Source organism: Toxorhynchites rutilus, chromosome 1 (assembly GCF_029784135.1).
Source record: "Toxorhynchites rutilus septentrionalis strain SRP chromosome 1, ASM2978413v1, whole genome shotgun sequence".
NCBI lineage: Eukaryota > Metazoa > Arthropoda > Insecta > Diptera > Culicidae > Toxorhynchites > Toxorhynchites rutilus.
In genome coordinates this window covers 33,738,290-33,760,237 of record NC_073744.1, presented here as the reverse complement: position 1 = coordinate 33,760,237, position 21,948 = coordinate 33,738,290, and the positions used below count along the sequence as shown (strand labels likewise).

The following is a 21,948-nucleotide window of genomic DNA, read 5'->3' as shown; positions in this document are numbered from 1 at the left end:
ATGAGGCAGTGGAGTACGTCTCTGCACCTCAGTGATGGGGAAAATGTGTTGCAGTCTAGAACGCTGCAGATAAAGAGGGGGATATTCCAAGGCGACTCTTTCAGCCCGCTTTGGTTTTGTCTGGCATTGAACCCCCTCAGTAGGACGCTCAATAGAAACGGTCATGGCTATAAAATAAGGTATGGCGACGGCGCCCACGAAGAAGTGACCCATACCTTCTACATGGATGATCTCAAGGTCTACGCTGATTCACGTCAGCGTCTAGGTGTAGCTATCCGGGTTGTCGAAGACATAAGCAGGGACATTTGCATGGAGTTCGGCCTCGACAAGTGCCGCTGTGTCCATCTGCTGAAAGGGCAGCTTACCGAATCCGGAGGTTACGAGGTCTATGACGGCGAGTTCATAAGAGACATGGTTCGTGGCGAATCCTATAAATATCTTGGATTCCGACAGCTCACCGGGATTCGCCACTCCGACATCAAGACGGAGCTGCGAGACAAGTTCTTGAGTCGAGTGAACTGTGTCCTGAGGACTTTCCTCAACGCGGGGAACAAGGTACGCGCGATCAACACATTCGCGGTTCCCCTGCTGACCTTCAGTTTTGGTGTAGTCAAATGGAGCAAAACTGACCTAGAGGACCTTGAGAGGAGGATGAGGAAAGCATTTAAAGAGGCCGGAATGCACCATCCTCAATCGGCACTGGAGAGAGTTTCACTGCCACGCAAAGAAGGGGGACTTGGAATAGTCGACATATCTGCACTGTGTGTTGCCCAGGTACGACAACTGCGCGAGTACTTCGCAGAACGCGCCAACCAAAACGCGCTATACCGGGCTGTCTGCGCCGCCGACAGAGGATACAGCGCTCTGCACTTGGCGCAAGCGGAGTACCAACTCAACTGCAATCTGCAGACAGTGGAGGAGAAGATTGCAGCTTGGAAGCAGAAGGCAGTGCATGGTGCCCACCCCCATCAACTGGATCGGCCACACGTCGACAAGGCCGCATCTAATCTGTGGCTAACGCGTGGTGAACTCTCTTCAGTAGTAGAAGCCGACATGATAGCCATCCAGGACAGGATAATGCCGACGAGAAACTGCAGGCGGTACGTCTGGCATCAAGACGTTGATGACATTTGCCGGATGTGCCATCAACCAGGTGAAAACATAGAGCACATTATGGGAGGCTGTCCCGTTTTGGCCAACTCAGCCTACACCGAGCGCCACAACAACGTGGCCCGTATTGTTCATCGACAACTGGCGCTCCAATGTGCTCTACTGGAAGACAACGTACCAAACTACCGGTACCTGCCTGCACCTGTCCTGGAAAATGACCGTTTCAAGCTGTACTGGGATCGCACTGTTCTGACCGACCTCTCGATCCACCACAACCGCCCAGATATAATGGTTTACGACAAGAGCGACCGCAAAGTCACCATCATCGATGTCGCTATTCCACTGAACCAGAATCTGGAGGAGACCCACGGTCGCAAAATCTGCAAGTACCGACCATTGGCCGTGGAGCTCAAGGAACTGTGGGGGCTAAGGGAGGTCCCAAGAATTGTTCCAGTCGTTCTCTCTGGAACTGGAATTGTCCCGAAGACACTTCTGGAAGCGCTAAAGGTGTTGAATATGGAGAAGGAATTGGCCGGCATCCAAAAGTCGGTCATCCTTAGCACCTGCGCGATTGTCCGACAATTTCTCGGTCAGGACTGAAACAGCACGAGCATGCAGATACGTGCATTCCGCAGAGCCTAGTCCCCCTTTGGCATTCAGAAGCCCGGGGGCAGGTGAAAATTCTGGCTAGGTTCGCCTAGTTAAGAAGTGAGATAAGTGCCAAAAAAAAAAAAAAATGAAACAAAAAAGTCACTTTTGGAAAAATAAGAAAAAGTTGGTTTTTCCGGCAACCCTAAAATGAGCAACCCTAAAATGATTGCGGTCATCCTACTGAAAAAATTAAAAAATACGGGTCTAATGTTTTGCGATAAAGAACAAAATTACCACTTTTCACGAAAATCTGAGAACAACTATATCGGTTTGGCATGGAATGGCTGTATATGCACTCGACAAAAAAATTAAAGGGACATAATGCGAAGTCTGAAATTTCAAGTGATTTTAACATGCTGTATCTTCTTGAAAAATCAACGCAAATCGATGGGATGCGCATCATTTTGAAGGTACAACTTTCAGGTATTATAATATTTTACGTACATATTATTATCTTGGTGTGTGTATGTTAGTATATATATATATATATATATATATATATATATATATATATGTATATATATATATATATATATATATATATATGTATATATATATATATATATATATATATATACAATATATATACAAAAAAAATATACAAAAAAAAAAACTCGATGCAAGGGTGATATCCAAATCTAACACTTTCAGAGATAGAATGATTTCGCTTTGTTATTGGTTTGTCTCAACCTCCCTACACCCCACAGAAATAATGCCTTTTTGCTTAACTCATTTGGTACCCCTCATCCAAGCAGTTCTTCGTCCGGCACAAACGACAACATGGCAGCAATCTGTACCTATCGGAGAGCTACATCATCCCGGGCGGGGACGAATCGTCCTCCGACTGGGGTCCCTGGGGCACCCCGTCGGAGTGTTCGCGCAGCTGTGGCGGTGGTGTGTCCTATCAGATACGCGAGTGTCTCAATCTGAGGTAGGCGATCGCGATCGAACACCGTTTATGCCTTCATCATTTACCCAAGCGATTCCCCGAATCAACGGTGCGAGCTGCTCGAATTACCTCCCGCTGATGTTGTTCGCGCTGGAAAATTTGAGTGCCTCCCCGAGGGGTTGCGCAAATTTATACTAAATATTTGCATTTTTTATTTTTATTTTTGTTTCGCGCTTCGCTGCGGAAAAATCTGTCGCTGTTTACATACCATGTGTAACACGTAACGCTGCGCCCACCACACCCACAACAGTCCAGATGGTCAGCCGCAATGCCGAGGAGGCAGCCGAAAGTATTTTTCCTGCAACATACAGGTAGGTCCATACACTGAAACATCAATAAAAAATATATATAAACAAAGCGAGGGCGGCGCTGGTAAAATGTTCGGAGACTGGAGGGATCGTCCCCCCTCTCTAAGGGGGACTGTCATACAAACGAAACACAAACTTCTGCATAACTCGAGAATTAATCAAGCACAATTTGGGATGTGAGGGTTTTTGGGTATGAGAAATGTTTCTATAAAGGTATGACACCCCTCCCTCTTCTGAAATGAAGAGGGGGTCGCATAAAAATATTACACATATTTCAACCACAAACATTCCAACCAAACATGACAATTTAAAATTTTCGGAAAACTCTGAAGGATTTAAATTCCCGTATGTTCTACAATTACATAGTGACAAATGCTGTTAGTCCATTTGATGTTTGCGCTAGAGAAATTGATCTTAGTTCGAAACTGGAAATGGATTTTAATGTGATGAAACGCACTACTATATCTTCTTCTATCTATACCAATAAAAAATGATCTCCGGATGTGTTGATAAGAGCAGAACTCGAGGAAGGAATTGTCGGATTTAGGGCTGTCTTTATTCTATCATATTTTCTGTATAAAACATTCATTCCATGTAACGGAGAATTATTTGTTATTTGCAAGTGGTTGAAAAATCTTGAACGAGAATTGTGTCTGAAAATAATCTGATATTATAATGATGTATTTTGTTAGAAATACTAGGAATTTTATAGTAAAAGGTAAATTCAACGGGGTCGAATAGAAGATCAATCAATGAATAGTTCTGCGATTGGACTAATGAACTTGCTCATAGTAAGAAAACGTGTATGTTTGAAGGTATTGATAACAAAATACAAATTTTGGGCGGGACGAAGTTTGCCGGGTCAGCTAGTTATAATATAAAATTCCAGATTTACATTTACATAGAGTACTAATTTGATTTGGGGAAAATAATTTTTATTCATAATTTTTATTTTAAGTATGGGGTCATTCCTTCTGCAAACCCATATTGTCATGCTCACTTCCCTAATTTGTAATACGAAGCTCAATGCCGTCTACGCGAGTAACGAACAACTTACAGATGACTCCGTAGTAGAGGAAAAATAGTGCAGCGGGTTAACTAGATATCTATTATGTCTATTATGATATTAATACATTATAGCAAGGATTCAATCAGATTGGCTTCTGACATAAATTATTCATTATTCAATGGCCAAACAGATTTTGTCATTTAGGGGTGTTAATACTTGTTATTAAAAAAAATAGTTTTGAATATGTACAGTTAGAAGCTAATCAAGTGCTTCGATATTTGATATTAATAATATTCAGAAAATGGAGTTAATCGATTTGGCAAGTGAAGCATCCATATATCGCAAGCAACACAACATGTTGGTTGAAAATCAACTTATCGCCCATAATTTGGCAAGTTTCATTCATGATGCAGCTAGTTTGCCTAACTTTAGGCGTTTTTATTGCGGGTATTGGCAACTATATTGCCACCAACAAAAATATTCTTTTCGCTGCACTTGGAATATTATTAGGTGTACGGCAAAACTTCTTCGGTTTCACAACAGATGGCGTAACTTGATTATTATTCCAATGAATCTAATTTCCAGACATTCGTTGGAAAGCTACTCTCATTGCGCGCCTTTTTCAGTTTATGTCAAAAAGTTGAAGCGTAAGCAACATTGTTTCTTGCCACTTCGAATTTCGTACCAACGAGAGTGTTTTTGCGGGGAGTGTTACTTCATTACTTCAATATGAAGAAAAAAGCTGCGGAAAGTCATCGCATTTTGTTTTTTTTTCGAGCTCCGTAAAAATAAAACAAAAAATATTTTTAGTATCCATTGTATCATTACTTGTTTTGTCTATTTTTTGCAATGAAATAAAAAATTCAACGAACGAAAAATATTCATTATTAGAATAGTTACACGCTGATGAAGTGAGGTGGTTCTAAGAAAAAAAGTAGTGTCATGGCGTACACGATTCCAACCCTTTCCGGTTATCTGAAACAAAAAAATCAAACAGATTCTAAATCAGTAAAGATTCTGCTATTGCATGAACCTCGGACAAGTCAAAAATTTGTTTTTTTGACAAAATGACGGCCTCTTGGAAACCAAAAAATCCAGTTTAAAGCGTTTTTTCTTACGTTTCCCGATTTTTAAAAAATAGAAAAAAGAAATAATTATCATTTTTCATTGATTCATGCGAGAGATGCATGCAGATGCGAGAGATGCATGCAGATTGTATTCATATAAATTCGACATGAATCGGTTCAGTAGAACTTGAGATATCGTGTACGCTAGTTTGAAAAAAAAAAAACTAGTTTTGAGAAAAACGCGTATGAAGTTCATTGTTATGGCCGTACAAGGTTAGATACTACATCACTGAAATGGCTCTCGAAAAAAACTCGATAAATAATAGGATTTTCAAAAAGTTCATTCTAAGGTATATTCTTGAATGCCTAAACTACAGAAATATGAAGGAAAAAAATGATTTTTTCCAAATTTCCAGACTAGAATACTGCCTTAATGGATCCTGACTCCTAGTTAGTTCTAGTTTGTGGAAACAAGTGTAGTGTTTCGACCGACCAGAACAGACACCGCTAGACACAGCAACGTGAAGGGGTTAGTGAAACTAGATTTCTCGTCAAATTCAACCGGTTGCACTCAAACAAGTATTCTTTTTTATCACTTGTATATGTGCTAAAAAATTAATTTATCACAGTATTATGTTAGAAACTAGACACTAGAAAACTAGAAACTCAGAAATTTATCATGCGATTTCTGATTTCAAAAATGGCAGCCTTTCCAACAAAAACTAAAACTTTTTCGCCAACGCAACCGAAGCTAATTCCCGGACATCTTACGTCCGGTGGGGAAGAGACAAGGAATTTGGCAGAAGACAAAACGAACCCCATAGCAGGAGAGTAAAAAAGCATCTGCCTTCATATCAAAACCACCGCATCGTCTGTTTCCGGTGGAAACAAATAATCGCATATCAGTTACCGGGATTGCCGCCCGGTCCCATTCAGTCTTCATTTGCTCACTACGGGAATGAATTCCGTTCCGTTCGAAACAGAGTACCGAGTGGTTGGAAACATGGTATGAGCGGGAGTACCGCGGGTGGCAGCTAATAATTGTGTCGATAAATTTTATAACGTCAGAGACACACAAACACACATCCAATGGTATTCAATTCCTACTCTCAACCCGACCCGATTCTCGTCAGTGGAAGCCGTTGCTACGGCACCTGGCAAATCGAGCGGATGCCACGAAAGAAAAGCACAACAGTTTGAGAGATACCATATTTTGGGATGCTATGCGAGAAAAAAAAATATATATCGGAGAATGCATTCATTCCATTCCCGGTTGACCAGCTCCTGGTTGATTCGATTCGCAGACTCAACAACTCAACAAGGAAAACGAATGATCCCATTATCTTCCCCATCATGGCGCACAGCCCGTTTGGAAATGGATACAATTCCCGAGATTGGTTTATTAGAAGGAGACAACGGTCGGTTTCCGGTTCCCTGTTGTCACCCTGAATGGATGATAAGCATTTTTCATACGTTGATATTTTTGCATTGTTTTTGTCGGTGAATTATTGTGAGTTTATATCTTTCTCGCTTCCCCAGGACTGCCCGGAGGGTGAGATAGACTTCCGCAAGCGGCAGTGTTTCGAATATAACGACGTACCGTTTGAGGGTCACCGCTACCAATGGGTGCCGTATACGAAGGCTCCGAATCCTTGCGAGCTGAATTGTATGCCCATCGGCGAACGGTTCTACTATCGTCACAAGACGAAGGTTACCGATGGGACACGCTGTAACGATGATTCCTTCGATGTTTGTGTCGATGGTGCATGCCAAGCCGTCGGCTGTGATATGATGCTGGGATCGAATGCTAAAGAAGACAAGTGTCGCGTCTGCCGGGGCGATGGGAGTGGCTGTAGAACGGTCACTGGTGTGCTGGATATGAACAATCTGCAGGTCGGCTACAATGATCTCCTGCTGGTACCAGCTGGAGCAACGAATGTTGTGATCAGCGAACGTGGTCCATCGAACAACTATCTGGCGATTAGGAATCTTACCGGGTTCTACCACTTAAACGGCAACTATCGTATCGATTTTCCTCGCGCCCTCCAATTTGCCGGCGCCGATTGGCACTACGAACGTCGGCCGCAGGGTTTTTCAGCTCCGGACAAGTTAACCTGTTTGGGACCTACAACCGAACCAGTATACCTGGTACTACTATCTCAAGATCGAAATGTTGGTGTAAACTACGAATACAGTGTGGCGTCCAAATTGGCTCCGGTCGATGAACCGGATACCTATTCGTGGACCTTCACTCCGTACGACACGTGCTCGGCTAGCTGTGGAGGTGGCGTACAGCACCGCAACGTCACATGCAACAGTCGCACAACGATGAAGGAAGTGAAGGATGGACTGTGCGATGCCGCTTTGAAGCCGGAAGAATCTCAACGGTGCGCACAGGAAGCATGCCCACCGCGGTGGATCGAGAGCGGCTGGGGCAACTGTTCGATGCCGTGTGGCCAAGAGGGCAAGCAGATGCGTGATGTGCACTGCGAAAGGATATCCGAAGAAGGGTGAGCACTTGAAAGATTCAATCATTTGAGGGCATAAAAACTTTAAAATTCTTTTTCCAGTATTCCAACGAAGGTGGATGACTCGGTATGCCTCGAGATGGTTGGAAACAAACCGGCAACGGAGCAGGAATGCAACCGTGACACAATTTGTCCAGAGTGGTACATCGGGAAGTGGTCTCCTGTAAGCCATAGTCAGTTAAGATTTGTTTTCAAGGAATCAACATATTTTTTTTTGGGGTTTCCAGTGCAACAAATTGTGCGGAGAGGGTGAGCAAACCCGGAAGGTTACCTGCTATCGCAAAGAAAATGGGCGCATAACGGTGCTAAGCGATGAAGAGTGTGTCAATGATAAACCAGATATTGCACAGTCCTGTATGCTGCGGCCTTGCGAAGGTGTTGATTACATTACTTCTTCTTGGAGTGGGGTGAGTGAGATGTTTTTCGTTTCTAGATGTCCAACACCATAATCGATTCTTCCCCGTATAGTGTGAGGAATGCGGAACGACGGTGGAAACTCGAACAGCCTATTGTGCTTCCAAAGCAGGCACGGTGTATGACAACAAATTCTGCGAAAAACGTGAGCTACCAGAGCTCAAGCGTGAGTGCAAATCCGTGCCGTGTGAGTACCAGTGGTTCACTTCGCAGTGGAGTAAGTGTTCGGCGGTCTGCGGTAAGGGTGTTCAGACACGATCCGTGGTGTGTGGCATGTTCGATGGGCAATCGCTGAAAAGAGCGGATGATGATTACAAGTGCGATGTTGCCATGAGACCGGAGAAGGAACGGGACTGTGATGGACCGGACGAGTGTCCAGGTCAGTGGTTCACCGGACCCTGGACTGGTTGCTCGAAGGATTGTGGAGGTGGCTTCAAATCACGTAAGGTACTGTGCATCGCTAATGGAACCGTGGTGGCCGAGACTAACTGCAAGGTAGATACGATTGAATTAAGCACCGAGAATTGCAATAGCCATGATTGTACGGATGATGAAATCATACCCGTGGACGTGACAAGTAAACCATTGGAAGAGTCCGACTACGATGAAGAAGAATGGTGCGAGGAAGAGGAGGAATCGATTGAATCGCAAGAAGGCGTTATTATGATCACGGACGACAGTGATTTGGTGGAAGGAGTTGAGCTGGAAACACCAGAGGGTACCACAGAATCATCGCTGGAAACAGATGAAGTAATGCTGAGCGATGCAACCGGATTTGAAACTGGTCTTACCGATGCTGATACGGCAACCGATGTATCTCCTATGGAAGGATCTGGCTTTGATATAGATGTTCGTTTTATTGACGGTTCGGGAGATGAAATAGAAGAAATAGAGGAAGAGGAAGATGAAGAAGTTTCTACAACTCCTGTTGCTGAAGTTGAATCTACTTCACGTTCCGTTTCCGAAGGATCTACCTTGGAGCCGCTATCGTCCATCAAGGAACACACATCGGAATCATCAACAGAGTCTGCTTCAGCAGCTACCTCTGAAAGTTTGTTGGAACTCTCATCCGAAGGAGGGTCAACAGATGTGCCAACGGAGGGTTCGACACAACATTCGACAGGTGCATCATCAGAAACTTCAACTGATATTTCAATCGACAGTAACGATGCTTCAAGCACTGAATCATCTGCTTCTCCGGCTTCCTCTACTTCCGTCGATAGCTCTGCTTCCGAAGCCTCTTCCGAGGGTTCGACTGAGATTTCCACATCCTCTGACTCTTCAATGGAAGCCAGTAGCTCGCAATCGTCCACAGCTGATAGTTCCACCTACTCATCGGATTCAACATCGGAGATCGCATCTACTGAAATGGAAGAATCGACTGAATTCAGCTCGACGACCGAGTCCGCATCATCAACTGACACTTCGGATGCTTCGTCTGATGCGTCGAGCACCGACGAAAGTTCTGACGTCACCACAACTGACGATTCTACCGAGACATCCTCGGACGCATTATCCACCGATGGTGAAACGAGCGAACCCTCAACGGATACTTCCACCCAGGCATCAGCCTTAGTGGAAACATCTGAGTCGTCGACAGATGACACTTCAACGGATTCATCTGCGTCAACCACTAATTCTGGTTCCAGCGAATCTGCCAGCGAAATTTCATCAACTGTAGATGCAGATCGTAGTACAGATGTCACCACGGAAATCGGTACCGATGTGTCTTCGTCGGATTCAGTAGGAACCTCCACTGCAACCGAAGCATCGGATGCAACGACTAGCGACTCTGTTTCTTCCGAAGCCACCGACGCGTCTTCCACGGAACCGTCGCTATCAACCGAATCGGCTGAGTCAACTGTTACCGAAGATACCGCTTCCACCCAGGAAGCATCGAGCACTGAAGGGGCGGCGACAATGTCCTCGATTAGTGACGCATCATCTGAATCAACTACTGAGGGCATAACCGAATCCACCGATGACTCATCTACGGTGGAATCCACTGATGTAGAGGGAACCACAATCAACATATGGCTAGGAACAGGCGGAGACGAGGAGAGTTCCAGCACCCCGTACACGCTCACGTCGATTATATCGAAAGAGCAGAAGCCCCGAAAATGCAAACCAAGACCGAAGAAGCCCTTGTGTGCCAAGTCGAAGTTCGGATGCTGTCCGGATGGAAAGAGCAAAGCGACAGGACCATTCGATGAAGGCTGTCCACTGCCAGAGACATGCAAGGAAACAAAGCACGGATGCTGTCCGGACGGAGTATCACCAGCGAAGGGAGCTGACGGGAAGGGTTGTCCTAAGTCGGATTGCGCCGATACACTATTCGGATGCTGTCCAGATAAGGTTACTCCCTCGGAGGGCAATGATTTCGAGGGATGCCCCGTGGAAACGACTACAATGGGAGGATGCGCAGCAAGTGAGTATGGTTGTTGCTCGGATGGTATTAGCGAAGCGACTGGTGCGGACGGAGAGGGTTGTCCAGGAGTTAGTAAAACCGCGGAGGATCAGGTTCTGGAAACTGCAACGGACGATGAAGTTGCGACCGTCACACCACTCGATGGATGTGCGGGAAGCAGCTTCGGATGCTGTGGAGATAATGTTACCGCCGCCAGTGGACCAAATGGAGAGGGTTGTGAAGCGTGTGCTACGGAGCCGTTCGGATGTTGTCCGGATGGAAAGACGCCCGCTCATGGACCAAACCGGGAGGGCTGTTGTATCGAAACACCATATGGATGTTGTCCGGATAATATTAACCCGGCACGAGGCCCAAGCTTGGAAGGATGTGGCTGCGAGTACTCCCCGTATGGTTGCTGTCCGGATAACACGACAGCGGCCCGCGGTTACTACAACATGGGTTGTGGCTGCCAACATTCAGAATTCGGGTGCTGTCCGGATAAGGAAACCAATGCACTGGGATCGAATTTCGAGGGTTGCCCTTGTCACGCCTTCCAGTTTGGATGCTGTCCGGATGGAGTCACTGCGGCGAAGGGACCGCAGAACCATGGCTGCCATTGTACGTACAGTGAGTTCAAGTGCTGTTCCGATGGAAAAACGGCTGCGCAAGGACCAAACTTCGAGGGATGCACATGCGCCACCAGCAAGTATGGCTGTTGTCCGGATGGAGTTAACGAAGCCCAGGGAAGTAAGTTCGAGGGATGTGAAGTTGTGCCCGAGTCGCCACAGAAGGCTTGTGTGCTCAAGAAGGACATGGGCACATGTCACAATTACACTGTTAAGTATTTCTTCGATATCGAGTACGGAGGTTGCGGAAGGTTCTGGTACGGTGGATGTGAAGGAAACAAGAATCGCTTCGATTCGGCCGATGAGTGCAAGAATGTGTGCGAGATGCCGGAAGGGAACAACAGGTGCCAACTACCGAAGATCACGGGACCGTGCACTGGGTATTACCCGATGTGGTATTACGATGCGGACAGAAATATGTGCGCACAGTTTACCTACGGAGGGTGCTTGGGTAATGCGAATCGGTTCGAAACACAGGAGGAGTGTAAGACATCCTGCGTGGTGGATGATTCGATGCGTGAGTATATCATTGGATGTTACTGCAGCAGAAAATTACTCATCCGTGTCGCTTTGCAGCACCTTGCGACCAGCCTCAGGAGAGTGGACCGTGCAATGGAACCTTCGAGCGATGGTACTTCGACAAGGAACGGGATTCCTGCGAACCATTCCTGTACGGTGGCTGCAAAGGCAACAAGAATAACTATCCAACGGAAAGCTCGTGCAGTTATCATTGCAAGAAACCGGGAGTTCACAAGCGTAAGTACCCCTTCTCGATTTCACTCTTGGTGTTTATGAAATGCTCGTTATGGTTGTGGTATGAACTTCGTGTTAGCATTAATGCCCTATCTTTCTATGTGTGTCACACAAAACACCGCACCCTTATCTCCCTAACCATCCCGTGCTATTAACAACAGCAAGCTGCACATTGCCAATGGACGCTGGCAGATGTGATGGTAAGCTGGCCCGTTGGCACTTTGCCAGGGACGATAATAAATGCATGCCCTTCTACTACACTGGTTGTGGTGGCAATGATAATCAATTTATCTCGCTGGATCAGTGCGAAGAGCAGTGTCCACCGAAGGTCGGTAAGTAGTCGCACCCCATTCAAAGTGTTATCCAATATGAGCGAGAACAGAAAACAATCAAAAATTCATATCCTAATGCACAACTAATTGGTTTTGGTTTTGAAACATATGCAAACTAACCGCAATTGAAGCGACTTGTGAGGGATTCTGACTAATCGTGTATTTGTTCACTTTTGCAGAAAAAGACATCTGCTTCTTGCCGGCTGAGATCGGAGAGTGCCAGAACTATACGGCTCATTGGTACTTCGACACGAAGGATTCGCGCTGTCGACAGTTCTACTATGGCGGATGCGGTGGCAATGGGAACAACTTCGCGGAAGAGCAGGATTGTATCAGTCGGTGCGCCTCAGGAGAGGAGAAGCAGCCAGCACCGGTTCCGGAAACACTACCACAGGAAAGTTTCGATACCCGGTACTGCTTTCTGGAGATGGACTCAGGCGATAGGGATTGTTCAACGTGGGAGAATCGATATTTCTACGATCGCAGCTCGGGAACCTGTATGGCTTTCACGTACACTGGCTGCGCTGGTAATGAGAATAATTTTGCTAGCTTCGAGCAGTGCGACCATGCGTGCGGTCAGGCTGAGGATGCCTGTACACTGCGACCAGCCTACGGACGGTGTTCCGAGAACGAAACACGCTGGTACTTTGACCAGAGAAGCCAGCGTTGTCACTCGTTCACATTCAGTGGGTGCCAAGGCAATGCTAACAACTTCAACACGGAACACGAATGCGAACGACAGTGTAGAACAGCTCCGGAACCGGAGCAGGTTGTCGAACCCGAGCCTGTTCCAGCTCCTGCTCCCGCACCGGCCGAGAGTGTGTGCGATGAACCATATGATTATGGCACTGGCTATGAACCGACAATAGTGTATGTTTACAATAAGGAGAGAGCGTCCTGTGAGCAGAACTACTACAGCGGCGAGGGTGGCAATGGAAATAGGTTCACCTCGCAGGAGCAGTGTGAGAGGCAGTGCGGCGAATATCGAGGAGTTGGTGAGTATGAGATTATTGTTCAAAAATATAATGCAAAAAAAATCAAGATCAAGGACACACATATCATGCCAGGAGTGCATTCACACATTCGTTGCGCCAGTTTGTCACTCAGAATACATTCAAGGAGTATTATTTGGCATAGAAAACTCAATTGAGTACCAATAACTAATAAAAATGACTACGTTGAGATGACGAAGTTCCTCTAGGAACGCTAGAGCTATTGACGAATAAGAAGAAGAAAGTAAGAAGGGAACTTAGCTGCGCACCTTATATATTTTTGAATCAGGAACCGATCAGGCTTTGTGAAGAATATATCCGGCGAAAAAACCTATATTCAGTTCGTGAATATGGTGTTCCCATTGTTCTGTTGGACCATACAGTGGGACAGCTTATCCGAGGCTTTCATAGCTCAAATAGACCGTGTGTAGATGGAAAGAGGCTGGGATCTCTATCACTGATGATTATTGCGTGGACGTTGTTATTCATGGTCATGGTCAATTGAAGACCCTACGAGGGTCGATGATCTGGGCCTAGGGGCACGGACGGGAACTTGTCGTAGGAATGTGATTCTATGTAGTAAATGCATTTGAATTTTTACATTGTTCAGAAATCTGACTCAGAAACCGTTTAATCATCGTCTCTCAAAAATGAGCCTATCCCCTTCAATTTCATACAAACCCATGCAGGCATGAAAATAGTGCTACTCTCTGTTCACGCTCAATGAAGATAATATCACTTAGCTTTCATACAGTCTCGTTTCGCTTCACGTTCATTTCTCTCACCCTTCACACTGAAGTGAAGTTATCAAATTGTCAGATGAAAATGAATGGATCTTAAAGTTTATACGAGTGTCTTATTTCGATTGAAGCGAGTAGTGAAAACGTCTGTTTTCAAATTCAAAGAAAAAGACAGCAGAAAAGAACGAAATTGAAGAATCGATATATCAGTATGCTTAGTGAAAACACATAATCGAAATTAAAATTGTCTGCAGAGAAAGAAAGAATTGAAAAAGTTATTTTTGACGTAGAACTACGTCTTTCAGGAAGGGTGCCAAATCAGAAAACAGGTCACGTTTTTGTGAAATAAAGTTAACGTTAATAACTATTTTCACAGCGAACAAATTCTGATACTTTGCACCCCAATGAAATCGGAAAATCTTTAAGATTCGTTTGATATACTATACAGTACAATCAACTAATGCCTAAACAGTTTAAATTAATGAAAACTAGAAGCATTCTCATTTCCCCATACATTTGTTCTGCCGATTTGTGTGCATTCCCGAACAGAGCTGTCAACAACGAGCAACCGATATCTGTATCGAGGGATGCTACCGCAAAGAAGAGCACCATACGAGAATTTTTTGTGCTAGTGCGGATATGGAAGAGTATCCAGAATTTTGGAATATAGATATACACTGCATCTATTTAGATAAACTTATATTTCATGAAAGTATGCTTTCAAATTCCAGCAGGGTAACATTACTGTTGCATGTTGTGGGGTTTGATCACATCTCAAGCGGTATATAGGAGTAAAATGGTTCATAGTTAGTAATCGATATCTAAATGGGAAGGAGAAAGTCTGATGCGAGTTGAACTTGATAAACTAGAAGTGCTGATAGCTTTCGGCTCTACTCGACTCTTTCGAGTCTACTTAAGGGGGTATTCTAGTGTAGAGACACGAATTTCGGACGTTTTATCGAACTCCGTAAAAATAAAACAAAGAATATTTTTACTATCCATTATATCATTATTCGTTTATCTATCTTTCAACAATAAAACAAAAATAGGACGGAAAAAAATATTCATAATTAGAATAGTTACATGCTGGTGAAGTGAGGGTGTTCAAAAAAAAGTTGTGCCATGGCGTACACGATTCCAGTCCTTCTGGTTATCTGAAACAAAAAAATCGAACAGATTCTGAATCAGTAAAGATGTCGCTATGGCATGAACCTCGGACAAGTCAAAAACATGGGTTTTAACAAAATGGCGGCCGTTTGAAAACAAAAATGCTGTTTAAAACGTTTTTTTTTGCGTTTACCGATTTTTTAAAAATAGTAAAATTAAAAAGTTATAATTTTTTATTGGTTCATGCGATAGAGAGATGTATGCAGATTATTTTCATATAAATTTGACATAAATCGGTTCAGTAGAACTTGAGATATCGTGTACGCCAGTTAGAAAAAAACTAGTTCCGAGAGAAACGCGTTTGAAGTTCATTGTGATGGCCGTAACAGGTTAGATACCACATCACTAAGATGGCTCTAACTAGGTAAATAATAGGATTTTCGATAAGTCCTTTCTAGAGTATATTCTTGAATGCCTAAACTACAGAAATATGGTAATATGGCTAGACTAGAATACCCCCTTAAGTAATAAAAAAATAAATAGGATATTACAAAAATTTCAATGTATTCTAAAATAATGTCCGAAGTGACAAACAAGTGGATTGAATAATATATTTCCGTAGTTCTGCGTCGAAAACTGCGGTCGTGTTCTAGATACAACCCATTATAATTTTTATCTTTCAGTTTCGAAATTGACAAGCACAGCTCCCGACATTCCTCCTTCGGAATGGAATTCAAGCCGTATGATACGAGTGAAGAACCAATTAAAAATGTTGGAAGTATCTCTATAATACAGAAAACAACCATTTCTTTCTGCTCGTTTGTGTGTTGCGCGTGTGGTTTGGAAATTGGATCTAAATGGAAGCCAGCACTAGGAAAAAAAAGAGATGGAAAATGGCTGACGCAGGACGTGTTTCCTAAGAGAAACTGTCCGAAATGTACTTTTTTAAGTACATAAATCAGAAACCGTGATGTTTGATTCGTAATGAAGCCACATATGTCACTCTGAAATGAAAATATGAGTCGAAACATGTGTCAAAAATGAACATGTTTGTTGCCAAATTCTGTGCTGGCAACTTTAGGAGCAAAAATGGTTTGTTTTAACGAATGGCTATTGCTTATCCTCAAAAACATCCAGAAGTTTCAGAGCAATTTATGCAGTATCATAGATTCATACATCTGGAGAATCTACGCCAAAAACTAAGGATTCGAGGATATAATAGAAGAAAAGTTATGCAATGAGTTTTTGACCTTCGTAAAGAAATTGCAGAATTCATGTAAAGTAAGGGAAAACCGGCTGAGAATTATAAAACGCGGAGTGGATGGCCAATTCAACTTTCCTGACGGATATCACAAGCCATATAATAAAATTACTAGGGTGAACAGCGGTTGAATGTCAGCCAGGAATACATAAACAGTTAACATAGTTCCTTGTAAAGGTGTAACTATAGTTGGGAGTGACTATTATATGAAAACTGAACATTTTTCTAAGCAAGAATGTAGATAGATTTACGCAATAATGGATCTACTCCAAGTTTGTAGACTGATATTGGATGCGTCCTTTTGGTAAACTCAATGGTTACAATGATCTAGTCGGAGGTGTACGTGTTCTGTTGGCTGTCTTTTCGCACTACATAGCTATTGGGTCTGTTAATTACCAGTCTTATGCTTTGTTTGTTTCAAAGTATAAGTAGAAGTTTACCAAATGAAGTAAAAAATTGATTTTCTGATTGGCGCAAGTGAGTGGACCGCATAATCGCACAAAAACAGGTTTGCCCGTACAGCTATCGTCACTTTTTTCAGGCAAGCTCATTCTTTCCGACATCTTTTATTTACCCAAACTCATTTTGATTCACACTGTATTTAAACTTCTGAAAAAGTTAGCAGATCACGTCGAGTTCGCCGTTGAAATGTCTTCCATTAATTACAACTTGCTCGATTGACAGTATTTGTTTATTCACAAAATTTCCAGTAGAATGAACTTTTAACCTAATTGGCGAATGTTCTATGAGAAATGATATTCAATTATATGTCAGGTAATCGATAGAGCGTAGTGTTTCGGATTATTCGTTCTTCTCGAAAACCTAATCAATTTGTTCTGTTATTCCACGACTCATTCTCCTGGTATAATTCAAATATCTTCATTGGACCTGTTTCAAGCCCTTCTAGAATTCAATACAACCAAATAGTGGTCGACTGTTACTATTGTAAGGCTTTTTATGACTAACATGACATTTAGGTAATAACTTTTTGACATAGGACCACGTCTTCCATTTCTATACCGGGGTGTAAATTCAAAGTTTCGAAAACGAAGGCGTTACGCCGGAGACCAGGATTTTGAGCGTTAATAGCTGCTAAGCAACTGAACGAAATAGTATGATAAACACTTCATTCGGGAAATAAATTGTCTACGCGTTATACACTTGTTATTTTTGAACAAAAAACTTGTTTCAATAGCCTTAAAATTGCTTTCAAAACAGGTAATTGAAATCACCAATTGGTATATAAGCGAGCGCCGCTCGGAAATCCACTCAGTTATTCGATCGATTGGAGCATGTTGTCGCTGTTGTGGTGAAGCTAACTTCGTTCATCATGAAATCGCTGATGAACAGTGTCACCAAGAGCCTGTGCTGCACTTCAGGCCAGAAGTGAATCAGAATTCAGAAGGAGAATGATGACACTGAGAAGGCGACCAAGAAAGTAACACACACACACACACACACACACACGCGCGCGCAACTCTTTCTCCGTTTGGTGGTTATCAAGCAATCGAGAAGAATCCGGAAAAATGTCATCGTTGCTGCAAAATAATCTGCCAGTTCCCCTTGGAATTGAAAATTACATTCAAGCGAATGAGTTTATTTTAATGTTTTCTTTTCATAGATTACTGCGATCAAATTCATTTCGTTTTGTGATTTTTCAATCAAGTGCAATTAACAGGAAAGCTTCTGAAGATTATTCTTCCCCATCAGTAGAATATTTTCGTATCCAACATTGGATGTATAAAACCTGTGCCTCCAACGAAACGCTCTCGTTCTCGAAGTCCCCCAAATATTCATTTATTCATTCATTAAGAATGGATTTAGATTCAACTTCAAACAAATGATCACTAAATCAACGATAGTCCTACGTCAACCTTGCGGTTATACCATAGATATAACCCACTTCCTGTTTTTTTTTCAATCACCAGACGTATGCCAGGAGGCCCGGGACAGCGGACCATGCGACGAGACCATTCCTCGGTTCTTCTACGATTCGTATTCACGCAGCTGTCATCCGTTCAACTACAGCGGTTGCGAGGGCAACGGTAATCGCTTCGCCGAGATCAACGAATGCGAGCAGACCTGTGTGGACAAACAAGGTAAGGCTTCGTAGGCTTTGCTACCGTTTCGATACCGATGTGTGAGCATGACCATTCTCAACTCGTCCCTCAAAATTCTTGTTGCTTAGATTTGTGCACCCTGGTGCCACAGGTAGGCCGATGTGCCACCGTGGATCCGACCTACCAAAAGCGATGGTATTACGATCCCGAGCGAGAGACTTGTTTTGCGTTTATTTACAGCGGTTGCGGCGGGAATCGTAACAACTTTTTGTCGTACGATCAGTGCCGCGATCGGTGCGACCGTCTGGAGTGTAAGTTCTGCTGGCCACCGGTGAAACACGCCGTCGTTTGTTCGCCGCTTGATCCATTCATCCACGCCTCTCTCCCTCTACGCAACATTTAGCAAAACGCACCGCAAAATAATATCATCCTGTTTTACGTTACGTGATGGGTGTTCTCTTTCGTCTTTCAATTGTTTTCTTTCGTCCTTTCGGGGTCGGGGTATTCTGGTTGTGGGTCACTGTATTCATAACCTTAGTACGGTTCTTCTATGTGACTAACTTGCTCAACGTTCTGTTATAGCCGGAAGATTGATTTTGTTATACTTTTCCCAGTTAACAACGAGGTGGATCCATGCGAAAGCCACAACGAGGAGTGCCGTAAGATCCATTGTCCGTACGGAATCGCCAGGTCGTACGATCCAAACAATGACTGTGAGAAGTGCTCTTGCGTGGAACCTTGCGCCAATGCACGCTGTCCGGAGGGAACCGAATGCGTGGTAGACCTGCAGAGCGACTACAGCGATGGTAGCGCGTTTGTCGCGATCTGTCGATCAACAACGAAGGAGGGCGAGTGTCCACGACTGGTCAATGCAACGGTATGCCAGGATGCCTGCCGTACGGATGCCGACTGTCGAGGTGATAACAAATGCTGCCAGGCTGGATGTGCCACGGTTTGTGTTCCTCCAGCAGAGCCAACGTTGGAAGAGAAACCTGAGCACGTGCCGGGAGCTCCGGCACCTCCGGTGCTCGAGTCCGTGCCAGAGGAGGAGCTGGATATCAAATCCGAGGAAGGAGGCATCGCCACGTTGAAATGCTTTGCAACTGGATTCCCGCCACCCTCGATTCGATGGAAAAAGGGAGAAATTGTCGTAAGATGTGATGTTTATAGGTTCCGGCATAATGTAATTGGTTTTTAAATGTGGTTTCAGCTGAACACCAACCAGGGACGCTTCGTACTAACGTCAAGCGGAGACTTGCAGATTGTCCAACTGCATCGTACCGACAGCGGAACTTACGTTTGTATCGCTGACAACGGAATCGGTGAGCCTGTTCTGAGGGAAGTCAAACTCCAGGTCAACGGTAAGTTTCTTGTCTCTACAAAAGTGTCTGACTGCTATTGTTTTTCTCATGCTTCTATCTTATTTCTAATCACTGATTTTACATTCATTCTAATGCAACTTTTTGAACTAATAATGAACACACAAAACTTGGTGCTTGGTTTGTGGTGCACTTGTTTGTTTCTATTGGCATTTTTGCACTTGCGCAACTGCTGCACGTGGCTAACAAAAACTACCAGATCCTGTCCCGCGAGATGCTTACATCGTCGGTCCCGCGAACGATACTCAGATTGCGGAACTGAACCAACCGACGTCGATACGTTGTCCGGCTGGAGGCTTCCCAAAACCGATCGTAACCTGGTGGAGGGAAACATACATGATGCCCATAAAGCTAATCAATCGTGACTACTCGCTACAATTCACCCGTCTACGGTTGGCCGACCTTGGTCCGTATGTTTGTCAAGCTTACTCTGGTGCTGGTAAGGGCATCTCCCGGACAGTGACGCTTAAAGCGTATGGTCCCGTGCCTATAACCGATCCCGTGGACGAGAAGTATCTCCGCTACATTGTCCATGCACGTCCTCCTACGATTCCCACTTACAGACCAAGACCCGCCGTTACCCATGAGCCTCCTACTCCTCCTACCCATTCCGTTACCCAAACACTTCCTCCCACTCTGCCACCACCATCGGTACATGTTCCAGTGCTAGGTAAGTTGCAACTGCTTGATTTGCATCGTTCTGCTCTCAGAAATCGATTGTCTCTAACGCAGAATTCTTCTCCCTCACACGCTCACCACAACAACCTAACGCTATCTTATTTTCCAAAAAGCACCTGTTTCGGCCCGCATGGAACTCCCCCAGGGTCATCAGTACGCACCGAACAACAATATCACCATCAACTGCATAACAGACGGTTACCCACAACCGACAGTGAACTGGTTCAAGGATGGTCGCGTTATGGAACCATCCGATAGGATTCACATCAGTGAGGACAACACGTTGCACATCTCGGATGCTCGCCAAGAGGACTCCGGTGCGTACAAATGTCTCGCACGTAACGAACACTCGGAGGCATTCGAAGAGAACACTATCCGGGTGGAGGGTAAGTTTTGGACCGTGTTCCCTCGTTACGAATATTCTGATGAACGAGTTTTATATCTAGGCATATTCATCCCGGCACACTGCACGGACAATCCATTCCTTGCCAAGTGTGCGCTGATCGTACAGGCTCGCTTCTGCAACCACAAGTACTACGCGAGGTTCTGCTGTAGATCCTGCACGCTGGCGGGAGAACTACGTCACTGAGAAGAATGAATGAGGCCAACCTACCAATTGTCCGCGGAATGATTGATTTATTGTACAGTACGCATGTGTGAGTGTTTTACTTTCTAGAACTATTTTTCCCATTATTTGTAAGTGTAACGAACGATAGATTGCGACCATGAGTCACTACCCACTCATGTAAGAGTTCAGTTCGCGTCCATTCTCTTCCTCTCACACACCACTCTACCTTTTACATGTACAAGTGAACGCTGAAACCAAATCCATTAGGAAGTGCTCTTGCCTCCGACCTTTTCTGAAATCTCAAGTATGTTCCAAACTAGTGATAAGCTAAGGAAACGACAACTTCACTCTCCTCCTATCATGGCAAGTGTATTAGCAGTGTTGTGTGCTTCAGGTGTCACTAATAATTGTCGCCATAGTCAAGCTCTCGCAAATAATGTTGTGCATGCATTCAACGGTTTCGATCTTAACTTAACACCCCAAACAGAAGTCACATGTCACACGAATGCATGAATCGTTAGATCCGATCCTAGCTCTAGGAATGTAAATATTGAAGGCAGGGAAACGGAAACGCTATCGTATTGAAACAATCTAGTTTAGCAGAAATCAGCATTTGAAGTCCTCCTGAATTGATATTGCTTCCTCAGTTAGTGTAACCAAAAGAAAAATTTTAAGAATTGTTCACTAGAATAACTAATAACTAAAATAGATTATGTACTAGTAAAACTGCGTGCGCGAGCTTTTGTTTACTATGTGATTTATCACAGTTTTCCAAGGACATTCTGTCGTTGCTATCCAAAGGTATTTGGCCGAACAATATATCAATTTCCAGTAGCGTATGATTAACTCTTCATCTGCGGATATCATTCACACTCATTCAAATGGCGGCAATTCGAGGATAAAGGGAGACATACAGTGAGTTGAACTCGTAATCCTACCCCACTATGCAGATTTCTTTTGCCTTCTTTTGATAGTCGAAAACAAGCTTTCGTCTCGTTTAGTTTTTTGG

The 21,948-nt window shown here is 44.1% G+C and overlaps 1 protein-coding gene across 5 annotated transcripts in view; it reads left to right on the top strand.

The window, feature by feature from the left end:
* LOC129763592 (papilin) overlaps nt 1-21,668 on the top strand; it is a 243,194-nt gene extending 221,526 nt beyond the window's left edge. For 2 of the 5 annotated variants that reach the window (XM_055762831.1, XM_055762830.1), the window contains 15 exons: nt 2,517-2,692; nt 2,961-3,021; nt 6,634-7,604; nt 7,665-7,785; nt 7,850-8,029; nt 8,091-11,586; nt 11,646-11,825; nt 11,984-12,154; nt 12,334-13,149; nt 18,183-18,353; nt 18,929-19,464; nt 19,525-19,675; nt 19,893-20,363; nt 20,485-20,757; nt 20,818-21,668. In XM_055762831.1, coding sequence (XP_055618806.1) covers nt 2,517-2,692; nt 2,961-3,021; nt 6,634-7,604; nt 7,665-7,785; nt 7,850-8,029; nt 8,091-11,586; nt 11,646-11,825; nt 11,984-12,154; nt 12,334-13,149; nt 18,183-18,353; nt 18,929-19,464; nt 19,525-19,675; nt 19,893-20,363; nt 20,485-20,757; nt 20,818-20,960 — 7,917 coding nt within the window. In that variant the 3' untranslated portion in view covers nt 20,961-21,668. Of the gene's footprint in view, nt 1-2,516; nt 2,693-2,960; nt 3,022-6,633; nt 7,605-7,664; nt 7,786-7,849; nt 8,030-8,090; nt 11,587-11,645; nt 11,826-11,983; nt 12,155-12,333; nt 13,150-18,182; nt 18,354-18,442; nt 18,626-18,928; nt 19,465-19,524; nt 19,676-19,892; nt 20,364-20,484; nt 20,758-20,817 lie in introns of all 5 variants that reach the window. The other 3 variants (XM_055762834.1, XM_055762833.1, XM_055762832.1) reach the window with 3 other exon arrangements.
* The last annotated feature ends 280 nt before the right edge of the window (nt 21,669-21,948 follow it).